This window comes from Ochotona princeps, chromosome 8 (assembly GCF_030435755.1).
Source record: "Ochotona princeps isolate mOchPri1 chromosome 8, mOchPri1.hap1, whole genome shotgun sequence".
In the NCBI taxonomy this organism is placed as follows: domain Eukaryota; kingdom Metazoa; phylum Chordata; class Mammalia; order Lagomorpha; family Ochotonidae; genus Ochotona; species Ochotona princeps.
Genome location: NC_080839.1, coordinates 73,119,017 through 73,131,659, shown reverse-complemented (window position 1 = coordinate 73,131,659; position 12,643 = coordinate 73,119,017). Strand labels below are relative to the sequence as shown.

Here is a 12,643-nt window from a genome sequence, read left to right as displayed (position 1 = left end):
AGAACTAAAACCCTGTGTGTGAGAGCCCACCTGCAGGGAGGAAGAGGCAGACAGCAGCAGAGAGTCCTATCACGTGAGTGCTGACCCACGCCTCCTCAGCAACTCGTCTTCCACCGTTATCCCAATGCACTCTCTCCCATGTACTTCCTAGTGGAGGGAAGTTCTCCACTCGACAATCCTGAAGCCAAAACTCCCTTCCCCTAAGTCTAATCACCTCTTCACAATTTATAGCCCTTTAGTAAAATGCTATGTAAGGCTGCCACTGCGGGTAGTGTGGCAGGAGGAGGGAGAGTGAGACCCTGGCAGGGTGCCAGGCCAGGACACACGCCCCTGCGCACCAACTAGGCCCAGGATGAAGCGGGACCAGCGCAGGCTTGTTTGAGATACACAGAATTACTGTTAAGGGCATCCAAAGACCAGGCCACTGGACCCACAGGAGAGCAACGGGCTGGGAAAGAGTGGGTAGGACAGCGGGACCAAAGGGCCTCCCAAGGCCACGATGCCGCACCCAGAGACACACACAACTACATGTTATTGATGCCATCACTTTCCTAATTTTTTATTTTTCATGATACAATCCCCCACTCTTAATTCCTCTAGAAATTGCCCCTTTGCGACAGCCCACAGATGCCTTTGCTTACTTTACAGCAATTTTCTACATCTCTTCATAGCTTTTACTTCCTACCAGATTTACTACTCATAAGATATTACAAAATAGAAATAATCGTGGAATGTATTTGACACAGAGGTTCTGATGGCCGCTTGGGATACCTGCCTCACACACCAGAGGGCTTGGTTCAAGTCCCAGCTCATCCACTTTGAATCCAGCTTCCCACTAACATACACCCCGGAAGGCAGCAGATGGCTCCAGCAGGTGGCTCCCTGACATTACCAGGAAAGCCTGAGTTGAATGCCAGCCTCCTGGCTTCCCCTGGGCCCAGCACCAACTCAGGCAAGAATCTGAGAAGTAAACCAGCAGAAGCGGGGCATCTGTCTCTTTCAGATAAAATGAATACTCTTCAAAGAAGTCACTTGGAGCCAGTTTTGTGCCATAATGTGTGAAGCCATCACCTGCAACACTTGCCAGCTAACCTGCATGTCGGTTCTCGTTCCGGCTGCTCCACTTCTCACCCAGCTCCTCGCTAATATGCCTAAGAGGCATCAGAAGAAGGCTCAAGTTCTTGGACCCATACAGGAGACACACTGGCTCCTGGCTTACGCCTGGCCCAACGCGAGCATTCGTGGCCATTTTTTGGAGTGAACGAGCGGATGGAAGATTTCTCCCTCTCTCTTCGCAACTACACCTTTCTAATAAATAAAACAAACCTTTTTTTTTTAAGTCACTTTCTACCAAAAAAAAAAAAAAAAAAATATTGCATAGCTAGGTCTCCGCCGAGGCGCTGAGCATCTTGAACTCACACCTTACTATTCTGATTGATATTTCCCATCTCTTCACATTTCACTTCTTCAGGAATCTGTGCAGATAAACAAAAACGCCACTAACAACACCCGTTGTCAGCTCAAGGCGTGTACATACCGGGGAGATGACAAAGAGCTCACTTCCGGTGAGATCAAACACCCTCACAGTTCCTGTGCTTTCAGCATAAGCCAGCAGCGTGCAATCGTAACTCCACGCCACGCGTCTCCACTGGGGCTTGGGGTCTTTTGGAACTAGAACAAAAAGAAAGGGACGGATAACAACACATTGCAGTATGGAACTGCAACTTAAGTATTCAGCTCCCACTTTACCTCCTGAGGACCACCAAAGCTTCATGCAACTGAAGAAAAGAGCTCCAGAAAGCCCTTTCAGTGAGACTGAGAAATACAACCAGGACTAACTTGATCCTGTTTATTTAGTAGCAATGCCTGCTGGTACCAAGGTCTAATGAATGCTGAGGAACTCTGGGAATATTTCACTCCAGTCATGAAGACTAAACAAAACTTAGAGAATGAGAACGAAATAATTACAACCCAGTTAGCTCAGCCCTTCTTAAAGCAAGAAAAAAAAGAAAATTTCAACTGAAATCATAAGCATATCAAATTCCAGTGCCAAGAACACACTGACATGGGACTTGCCCTTCACCAGGGGAGTCCTGCCCCATAATGGGTCTCCCTGATTTCCTAAGCCCACAAACCTGCCTTCAAAAGAAAAAGGGAGACCTAGCATGGTAGCCTAGTCGCTAAAGTCCTCGCCTGGCATGCACTGGGATCTCATATGGGCACCAGATCTAATCCCGGCAAACCCTCTTCCCATTCAGCTCCCTGTTTATAGCCTGGCAAAGCAGTCGAGGACTGCCCAAAGTCTTGGGACCATGACCCGCATGGGAGACCCAGAAGAGGTTACAGGCTCCTGGCTTCAGATCAGTGTAGCTCCAGCCATTGCAGCCACTTAAGGAGTGAATCAATGGATGGAAGGTCTTCTTCTGTCTCTTCTTTGTATGTCTGAATTTCCAATAAAAATAAATAAATCTTTAAAGTAGGTCTCCTACCAATAAAAATATGTACATGTGAGGTGGTGTGTGTGTGATTCTATGCAAAAAAAAAAAAAAAAAAAAAAAAAAAAAAAAAAAAAAAACCTTTCCAATAATATAATAACAGGCAACACAAGAAAGGAATCAAAGAGAAGAAAAAGAGGGGTGCCCCAGCACCATACTCATTTTCACAAACTACAGACTCAAAGGTCAGAGGCTGGAGACACTTAAAGTGCCCAGAATGTGCAAGACAAGATTCTAGAGGCTAGAACAGTGAGGCAGAAAAGGAGCTTGAGAAACTCACACAGAAGAACGCTGAAGTCTGTATGCAGACAATGTTATAAACACAAAGGGAGGAACTCTATAAAAAGAGGAAAAATCAGATTTAAGTCAATGATCTGAACTTCCCCACGAAAATGAGAACAAATTAAACTGACTAAAATGAAGGAGGAGAAAAAGGCAAAAAGCAAAGCAAACAGATGAAAATAGGCAGAGAAACGAACAAATCCAAAAGTCTTCACTGAAGATTAACAAAACTGATAAAACTCCGCCCTAACTGAAATCAAGAAAAAGAATTCATAAATTACAAATATCAAAAATGACTGGGGCCGGCACCATGGCCCACAGGCCAATCCCCTGCCTGCAGTGCCAGTATCCCGTAGGAGCACCAGTTCAAGTCCTGGCTGCTCTACTTCTGATCCAGCTCCCTGTTAATCAAATGCTCACAGCAACTTCTTAATAGTGAGCTTGTATCCTAAAACTTCCAATTTTTCCAGAAATATGCATTTTGTCTAAAAATAAAAGGAGGGGACATAAGCTGAAACTCATGAATCACCATTCTAAAACAAAATGCTGCCTTTCTAAGCAAAGCGTTTTAAACAAGCTGCTAAACTTATTCAGAAAGTCATATTGCTCATCACCTAGAGGTATACTGATGAAGCTGACAGAAGCAAGACAGAGGCGCCCATCCCAAACTCAGGGTGTCAAAGTGCCTTTGCTGGGGCCAGCCCAGTGGCACAGCAAGCTAATCCTCTACCGGTAGCAGTGACATGCAATATCAGTGCTAGCTCGAGTCCCAGTTGCTCCACTTCCAATCCCGCTCTGCTTGTGGCTTGGGAAAGCAGCAGAGGATGGTCCCCAAGTTCGGAATTCTGCATCCATTTGGGAAATCTGGAAGAAGCTCTTAGCTCTGGACTGCCTCAGTTCTGGTCAATGCATCCATTTTGGAACTCAACCAATGAATGGAAGACCATCTATTTCTCCTTTTCTCTGTAAAATATGCCTTTTAAATAAAAATAAATAAACCTCAAAGGAAAAAAAAAGTGCCCTGGTACTAGAAGGCTGTTTGGATTTTAGTAGGCCTACAAGAGACATGCTGATGCAGAAAAGCAGCCAGCTTGAGGCCGGGGTCATGGTGCAGCAGATGGAACCAGTCCCTTTAACACCAGCTCCCCTCGTGGGCGCCAGATTCAAGTCCTAACCCACTTAGGAGGCTCAGATGGTTTCAAACTGAATCAGCCCAACCCTGGTGGTCACAACCATTTGGAGCATTAACCAGTGAATGAAGACTTCTCAATCTCTCCCTCTGTCTAACTTTGCATTTCAAATAAATAAATAAGTCCTTTAAATTAGCAAACTCTGGTTTCTCAAAAATCAGAAACACGAGAAAAAAATTTTTTAATTAACAAAGAACAGCTCTAAAAGCAATCTCACTCCATGTGCTTGTTTTAAGATGACTAGCCAAGAGAGAAAGAGAAAACTGAACTACTATATATGCCCTGGCAAACAGAGCCAAAACAAGTTGCATTCCACATTTAAAACATTTGCAAATGGTATATTTTTTACAAAACAGTAATTGAAAAATATCAAAGTACAGCCAAATAGCTCCTATTTCAGTTTGCAGACTCTGCGATATGTAGCTTCAAAAATGCATTAAAAACAATCTGGCTCCCTCTTTCCAGGCACACACATGAAATACCTTTTAGCATAAGGGAGTTATTCCCATAAAGATGTGCCAGATAATATGCAAATGATCATTACCTCACATTATATGAAATGGAAAGAAGCCATTAATGCAGCATTAAAGTCGTCAATTCACACATTCAGAAGCCAACAAAATAAAGTGCGGGTTCTAAAAGCATTACCTCATCCATGCTGCCATAAACACTGCATACATGAAAAACTCTTAAATATTAAATCTTCATGAAATACAGAAGGGTTAAGCTTTCCATTTCTATGCTAACTTGCAGCTTTATCACTTTACTTATTGGCTAAGAGAAGGTGTCTACTGCCAATGCAGAGAAAGACCCTGCATGTCAATCATGCCATCTGCTCAGCGTACTCCTCAACAGAGTTAGACTCCAAGGCTTCAGCCAATGGAAGGGCAGCAGTGGGCAAAAGGCAACTGAACATTCCTAAACCATTCTTGATTCCCTAAACTTTATTTAACCCAGGTTTGGTCTAACCCAATAGGCAGTGACAAGGAAAATAAATAAAAGAGGGAAAATTCAGAAACTATTGGGACCCAAAACATTCAAATACTGTCATATTGACATGTGAAGATACAACGCAGCATGCTTCCATTTCCAAGTCAAAGGTGGACTCCCAATGAAATGAATATATCCTGACATAGGATGCTGGCCTCTCTGCCATTCTCCACACCTACAATGTCAGGATACACTTACATAGCAGAATGATGCACTTATGGCTGTTTATGCAGGACTATATTATGGCAGTAAAAAAGAGGAAACCAACGGAGGGAGAGGACTTGGGGACGGGAAACCCCAGAGACTATGGAACTGTATCATAAAATAAACAAACAAGAACCAAAACTACTCAATTATTCTCCCTCCTTTCTTTCTCAAAAAGACATGACAGAGCTTCCCTACCCTCATTGCTCCACTCAGAGGGCAGGTACACACACGTGCACATTCGGAATAAAAATCATGAATGTGATTATAATTATTTATAAATGGATATTGGTAAATTAATGGGAATACTACATATGATAATAATATCATAAAAGAGTACCTCAAAAGATTCATGGAAAATGAAAAAATTAAGTTCAGGGAGGGCATTTAGGCTAGCAGTTAAATCACCTACAATGTGCCAGAGTTTCAATATCCAATCCCAGCTCCAAGTCCAGCTTTCTGCTAAGGCTGACGTGACAGGCAGCAGGTGCTGGCTCAAGTTCTAATCCTGCCACTCACCTGGCAAACGGTGATTGAGTTTCTGGCTGTCAGCTCTAGCCCGGCCCAGCTCTTACCAATATAATTTGCCCAAAGCAACACATTTAAAATGCAGTGAGACAAGATGCAAAGCGTAAGCTGACATGACAGTATTTTCACACTGAAATGATCATTTGGCAAGGAGTGTCATGGATTGTTGAAGAGCATCTAGAAAATTTTAGTAGCAGACTCACAAGATATCAATTAAAAGGCACAGAGAGCCTATCCTAGGCATGCGATGGTTGAAAACTCTTCAAACTAGGGAATCCATATCTAGGTTCCCCACTAGAAAGAAAAGATCGCCAGGACAAGGTCTTGCACACAGTCACTACTTAATAAACATTTGTCAAAGGAACAAAACAAACAAAAAGAAAAAACTTCCTAAATGTCTCCCTTGAATGACCTACAGAAAATGGCATCACTAACCACCCAGGGAATATAGAAGGAACAGATCATAAAAAGAAAAGATATTTTTATATAAGCATGTAGAAGTTCTGCATTTGCTACTGACTGCAAATATGTGTTATGTGTAAACAACTCTAAGAACTCTCTCTCTACCTTACCCACTAATACTCATGAAATTGTCTAAGAAAAATAACTTCGTTACATTCAGACAATATCAGCACTCACACAAGAAATGTTACATACATGTCTTTCATTTCTGAACATATCTGGATGGCTGAGAACAAGAAAAACCAGAAGGAAACTGGTTCTAGGCTGCTAACAGTGCATTGCACAAGCTCCTGAGGGGCGCGATCGGGGGAAGGCTGGGTTACCACCACTCCACTGCTTTCGACACTGCTAATGTCCTCCTACTGCTTGCTCTCCTACACTGTAAATGACTTATTTTATTCCAATACTGCCTTTTTTTTTCATTACAAAGTCAAACATACAGAGAAGAAGAGAGACAGAGAGGAAGCCAATACTGCTTTTTAAGATAAAAACTTGCATGGCATTTTCTTTCAATCAAATAAGCAAATGCATATAAACTAAACAGAGTGCCTGCAACGCAGCAAGAACACGAAAAGGCCTGTCATTATCACAGGACCCCAGAGACATACAGCAGGGTTCCTTCAACTACCACCCCATCAAACCAGCACAGACACAGAACGGCAGGTCCTACAACTGTCCTTTCCAACTGGGTAACAGATACATTCTTCCACCTAGCATCACTGTTACTTTCCTCCTGTAAGGCTCCCTCTGCATTTTCAACACCACTCTTAAAATCAAATCTGTAATGTCTTTTCCTAACTTGTACTGATTCTCAAATTTCCCTCCCAATGTCAATTTTTCTTAACAATCTCATTTCATATCCCTAATTAGAATCTGTGTATTCTTTATTTTATCAAGGATTATATTTAAATTTGTCACATGTAAGTATCTTGAATATGCCCTTTTGCTCACAATCATCTCTCTGAAGCATCCCACAAGACAATTCACATGCACAAATTATACATTGTGTATTCTTGTGAAACACATCAAAGCCCGATCAAATCGAGGTATTTTTACAAGTCTCTATCTGAGCAATTCTTGATTTATATCCTAGTGTTTCTTTCTGCACTAAATCAAAAATTGGCCTAGATTTTTTTCAAAGCACAGCTTCAATTTCAAATATATCTAAAATGGTGCCAGCTAGTGCTCCAATTCAGCTCCCTGCTTGTGGGCTGGGAAAGTGGTAAAGGATGGCCCAAGTCCTTGGGACCCTGCACTTGGTATGAGAAACCAGGAAAAGGTCCTGGCTCCTGGCTTCAGATTGGCTCAGCTCATTGCACCCATCTGGGAAGTAAGCCAGCAGTTGGATAATCTCTCTCTCTGGCTCCCCCTTTCTGTAAATTTCACTTTACAATAAAGATAAATAAATCTTTATAATGTATATACTAATGAGTAAGAAAAGCCAGCTAATAGTTTTGCAATTATTTTAATAAAGTTTTAGACACCTTACTAATAAATATTTCATGAATACCTACCTAATATTTCAAAGTACTGTAAACCATACAGATTTGAAATGCTCCATTTATAAATAATTTGGAAACTCTTACCTTGACATTTCCCAATAATAGATGTAAAATCATCTTTTGCCGATCTGCAAAATATGTACAAAATTATGACAATATTTTAGCCATGAAAATGCTCCTGTAGGATTACAAAACAGTACAGATAGTGTGGAATACAAAACGTTTACATATAGAAACGATTTTATACTTTCAATAAAATCCTTTTATTACCTTCTCTTCAGCCTTATGCATCAGTAACAATTAGTTACACCAGAAAGATAATACAAACTTCAGAATGTTTTTAGCATTTGTATCTTTGAAAGGTAGTGGGACAGAAAGAGAGACAGAGAGAGAGAAAGCTCGGCTACTTACTAGTTCACTCCCTAAATGGTCACAATAGCCAGAGCTGGGTGAGAGCTACGTTGGGGTCAGGACTTGTGTTCTGGCCTCCTGCACAGATGAGAGGTGCCGAGCGCTCAGACCATCACCTGCTGCTTGCCCTGACACATTAGCAGGAAGCTGGAGCTTAAGCAGGGTAGCAGAAACCAGACACTGTAAGCAACAGCGCAACTGCCACAGACCAATGCCCACCCCTCAGAAAGGTGGTTTAAGAAAATACAACTGGCCCCTTCCTCCAAAGGTAAATGCAGTACACCTGGGACTGAGCCACAGCAAACATTTTTAAGGAACAAACATGGGTTGTTCCTATTTAAGAATCACTGGTTTTGGGTAGGGAGGGAACCAGCAATTGTGGCACAGCTAGCCAAGCATCCTCCTGCAGTGCCAGCAGCCCATACTAGTGCAGGTTCAAATCTTGGCTGCTCCACTTCAGATTCAGTTCCCTTACGGCCTTGGAAAGCAGCAGAAGCTAAAGCAGCAGCTAAAGTTCTTGAGAGACCCAGAAGAAGCTCCTGGCTCCTGGCTTCAGGTTTAACAACCCTGGCTGTTGAAGCCTCTTGGGGAGTGAACCAGTGGATGAAAGATTCTCTCTCCATCTCTCCTCTTCTCTCTGAAATCTGTCTCTCAAGTAAATAAACAAATTAATCTTCTTTTTAAAAAATAATAACATCTATCCAAAAATGTAATGTCTATAGCATTTGACCTAGTAATTCAACTTTCCTAAATTTATTGCCAGAAAATAATCAAACACATACAAATATCAAAAGAAATCATACAGACTAACTTATAACAGAGAAAATTAAAGCCAGTATAAGATTAACTCATTAAACTTTACTATCTGCATTCAATGCAATTAACATGTGACACAGGAAAATATTCATAATATCTTTCAAAATCTATGCAGAAATAACATACAAAGTAAATATGAATTAAATGTAAAAGCTAAAGCAAAACAAAATCAGCAGGAAGAAAAAAAGAGAACTTACAACATCATAAAGTTAAATAACATACTACAGAATGACTAAAATGTCGCTAAAGAAATGAAAAAGAAAATCAAGAACCTTCTTGAAGAAAATGATGCTACTGTATGATCTGAGACATTGAAGAATTTAATGGGGAAAAAAGGTGTTCTGAAGAAATGAAACTGAAAACACCAAAATCCATGATATATAGTTTCCACTGATCTCTGTTGGTGAGATGTTTCTTTTGTAGGCAACAAATAGATGGGTTTTGTGTTTTTAATCCAGTCTTCTAATCTATGACATTTGATTGATGAGTTTTAGTGATTTACATTCAGGGTCAATATGAATGGGTGGTAATTTGGTCCTGTCATCTTAGCAATGGGTTGTTCATTGATTTAGTCTTCTGATGTTATTTTAGTGGGATGTCCTTGCATTCGCCTTTGGTTTTGGTGGGTGCTGTTCCTTTTCTCTGTCAAGAGAACACCTTTAAGCATCATTTGTAGAGCAGGTCTGGAAGAGGCATATTCTTTTAACTTTTATTTATTGTGGAAGAATTTTATTTCAATTTTCAAAGATAAAGAAAAGCTTTGCTGGATACATTATTCTAGGCCAACAATTTCTTGCTTTTTGAATCTGGACTATGTTGCTCCATTATCTTCTGTCCTGTAGTTTCCTCTGTGGGATCAGTGGTGAATTTAATTGGCATTCCTCTATATGTTAGTTGATTTTTAAGTGGACAGTTAAGGATATTCTCATGTTCAATCAAAGGGAACTTAATTATCATGTGTCACGGTGAGGATCATTTCTGGTCACCCCTGTTGGGAGTTCTGTGCCCCTCCTGGATACTGTTTCCCAATTCTTTATCCAGGCTAGGGAAGTTTGCCTTTATTAATTAATTAAATACATTTTTAAAAACAGATTCTTTTTCTACATCTTCTGGAACTCCACTAGCTGTTCTATTTGTTTGGCTTTTTAATAGTATCTCGTCTTCTTGAATAATTTTTTTAGCTTGATCCAGCTCTGCTTCCAGCTTTTTGATTATTTCCCAATGATGACAATACCTTCCAATTCTGAGATTGTGTCTTCTGCTTCATTCATTGTATTATTGAGACTTTTCACTGAATTTTTAGTTTGCTCTATTGCTTCCTTCATTTCCAATAATTCGGCTTGATGCTGTTTCAGTGTTGCTATCTGCTGTGTGGCATGTTCCTTAAATTCCTGCATGTGCTTCTTGCAAGTATTTTGAATTCTGTATCAAGTATTTTGATGTATTCCTCAGTTAACTCTGAGGTTGGTGAAGACTTTTTGCCCCTTTGCAGGGAGTCTTCAGGTACTTCTGGTTAGCAGATTCTTCTCCTTAGGGCAGGTTTCCAAGCTGTGTCACCTACAGATCTATAGTTTGATTTTACTTATTGTATTTTGTACCTAGTTCTTTGCAGTCACTTGTGCCACTCCCTCCAGGAAGTTTCAGATTTGGTCTCTTACGTTAAGACTTAGACCATGGTCTGTGCAGCCCAGTTCCTGTCTCAGCACTCCACCTCCTGTGATCCCACGCTGCTGTAGCACCGTTTTCTGTATATTTCTGCCAGTTCCACTCCACACAGTTCCCAGGATGATAGAGCATGCACAGCTCAAGGTTGTCCCCGCAGTCAAAGCCATTGCCACACTGTACAAAATGGCACCAGATGTGAAACTCATGAAGTTCTTGGGTAGAACCTGAAGGATGCCATGTCATTGCAATCCTGTCCCATAGCCACTGCCTCCATACAGAAGATGGCGCCTGTGGGGATTTGGGCTATGAACTTGATCCTGTTCCCATACCACCTATTTGGGATCTGCTGCTCTCTATGCTCCTGGTCAAATCAAACAAGCCAGCAGGATGGGCAGTTCTTTGTCTGGGTTTACCTCCTGAGTTCCCAGCGGAGTTGCTGGTGGAGTTCTGGCCACTGGTGTTCAGATCGCCACCTGCTGGATGCTGCTGGCATATCTGGTCACTGTAGCACCACAGCATTGTCTTCGCTGCCTTCCTGTGTCCATCAGTCTCCACGTGTCCTTCTACTGTTAGTCTGTCCTCCCCTGTTTCTTGGAATGTGCCTTCTCTGCTTCACACTGGATAATGTTTCTCCATCTGTTTAAATGTGTCCTCACCCTATCCTGCCATCTTGATTGTTTGCTCATTTTCTGAGAAGAATTAGGCCTTGCCTGCAAAACAATGTCACCCTCAATCTTTGAGTGGCCACCAACTGATTTTGTCATTACAGATTTCCCAAAGAATTACTCATCTTTTAGTCAGTCACTATTGCTGTTTCTTTCATGCTGATGTATCACTCTAAACTAAAGACCTAGAAAGCCTGGATTAGAAAAATTTTTGGATCCATTTGTAACGCCACTGAACGACTCAAGAAAACATGAAATGTCTATATTCTCAAGTAACACATGCATCTAGCACAGCGGAATTCAACTTACTGCACAGTGCCAACGGAGCCAAGTTGCCCATGCTCTTCTCTATAGCTTCCTGAGGTCAATCTAACGTAGTGATAACTACATCCTTGCCCTTCTCTATACCTTCCTGAGGCCCATCTAACTCACTTAGTAATAACTAATGAAGCCCAAGTGGTTTCCTGAGTTCTGGAAATTAGGGCTCATGAACCGAAAGACAGTAGAATGATGTGGGAAAACCAAAACATGCATGTTATTTTGACAAAGCATCCTTTCTTGTTTTGACTGGCGAACATTAGTTTCTCACACATCAACAAATTACGCTATTTAACAGTAAAATTGTTTCACGTACACTCATCTTAAAAATCTTTCCAAGGCAGGCACTTGGCCTAGAGGTGAAGATGCCACCCTGAAAGTACACATCTCTTAGTGTCTGTAGTCAAGTGCCACCTGCACCTCCGATTCTGGATTCTGACTCATGCACATTCCGGGAGGGAGCAGGTGATGCTCCACCTCCCGTGGGAAGACCTGCTGCAGCTTCCTCCCTCCCAGCTTGGAGCTCAGCAAGCAATCTGGGGAGGTAGCTAGCAGGTGTGAGCTTCCTTCGTGTCTCTCCCTCTTCTGTGTGTTTGTGCCCGTGAAAAGCAAGATTTTTTTACTTTTAGTGTCCATTTATCATGTAAATATTTTTCAAACAAAATATTAAATATTAAAGAACCATATTAAATAATTACCTGATCTCCACACACTGGTCTTGAACAGCTGCCAAAAGCTTTCCATTGCTTTCATGAAGAGAAAGATAAAAGATTCTGATATGAATAACTAAAGCAGTCCTCAAAACAGAAGCACCTTAACAAGTTAAAAACAGCTTTGAATTTTCACAGACCTTCATTATTCATGTTTTGCATTACTGTTAGTTGATTACAAGGTACAAAAACACACAAAATCATTCAATACATCTTGAATTAACATATGTAAGTAATATTAATCACATGCAACACAGAGAATATTTACAAAATAAAAAATCAAAATTGAAAGTCATCAAGATTGGGCCCAGCGCGGCGTGGCATAACTGCTAAAGTCCTCGCCTTGAAAGTGCCAGGATCTCATATGGGCGTCGGTTCTAATCCCGGTGGCTTCACTTCCTATCC

At 41.3% G+C, this 12,643-nt stretch overlaps 1 protein-coding gene across 2 annotated transcripts in view; it reads right to left on the bottom strand.

The window, feature by feature from the left end:
• The window catches only part of NBAS (NBAS subunit of NRZ tethering complex), a 376,509-nt gene that overhangs the window by 355,968 nt on the left and 7,898 nt on the right, over positions 1-12,643 (bottom strand). For both annotated transcript variants that reach the window (XM_058668260.1, XM_058668259.1), the window contains exons 5-7: positions 12,227-12,274; positions 7,738-7,781; positions 1,538-1,671 (exon numbers count right to left, since the gene is read on the bottom strand). In XM_058668260.1, coding sequence (XP_058524243.1) covers positions 1,538-1,671; positions 7,738-7,781; positions 12,227-12,274 — 226 coding nt within the window. The remainder of the gene's footprint in view (positions 1-1,537; positions 1,672-7,737; positions 7,782-12,226; positions 12,275-12,643) is intronic.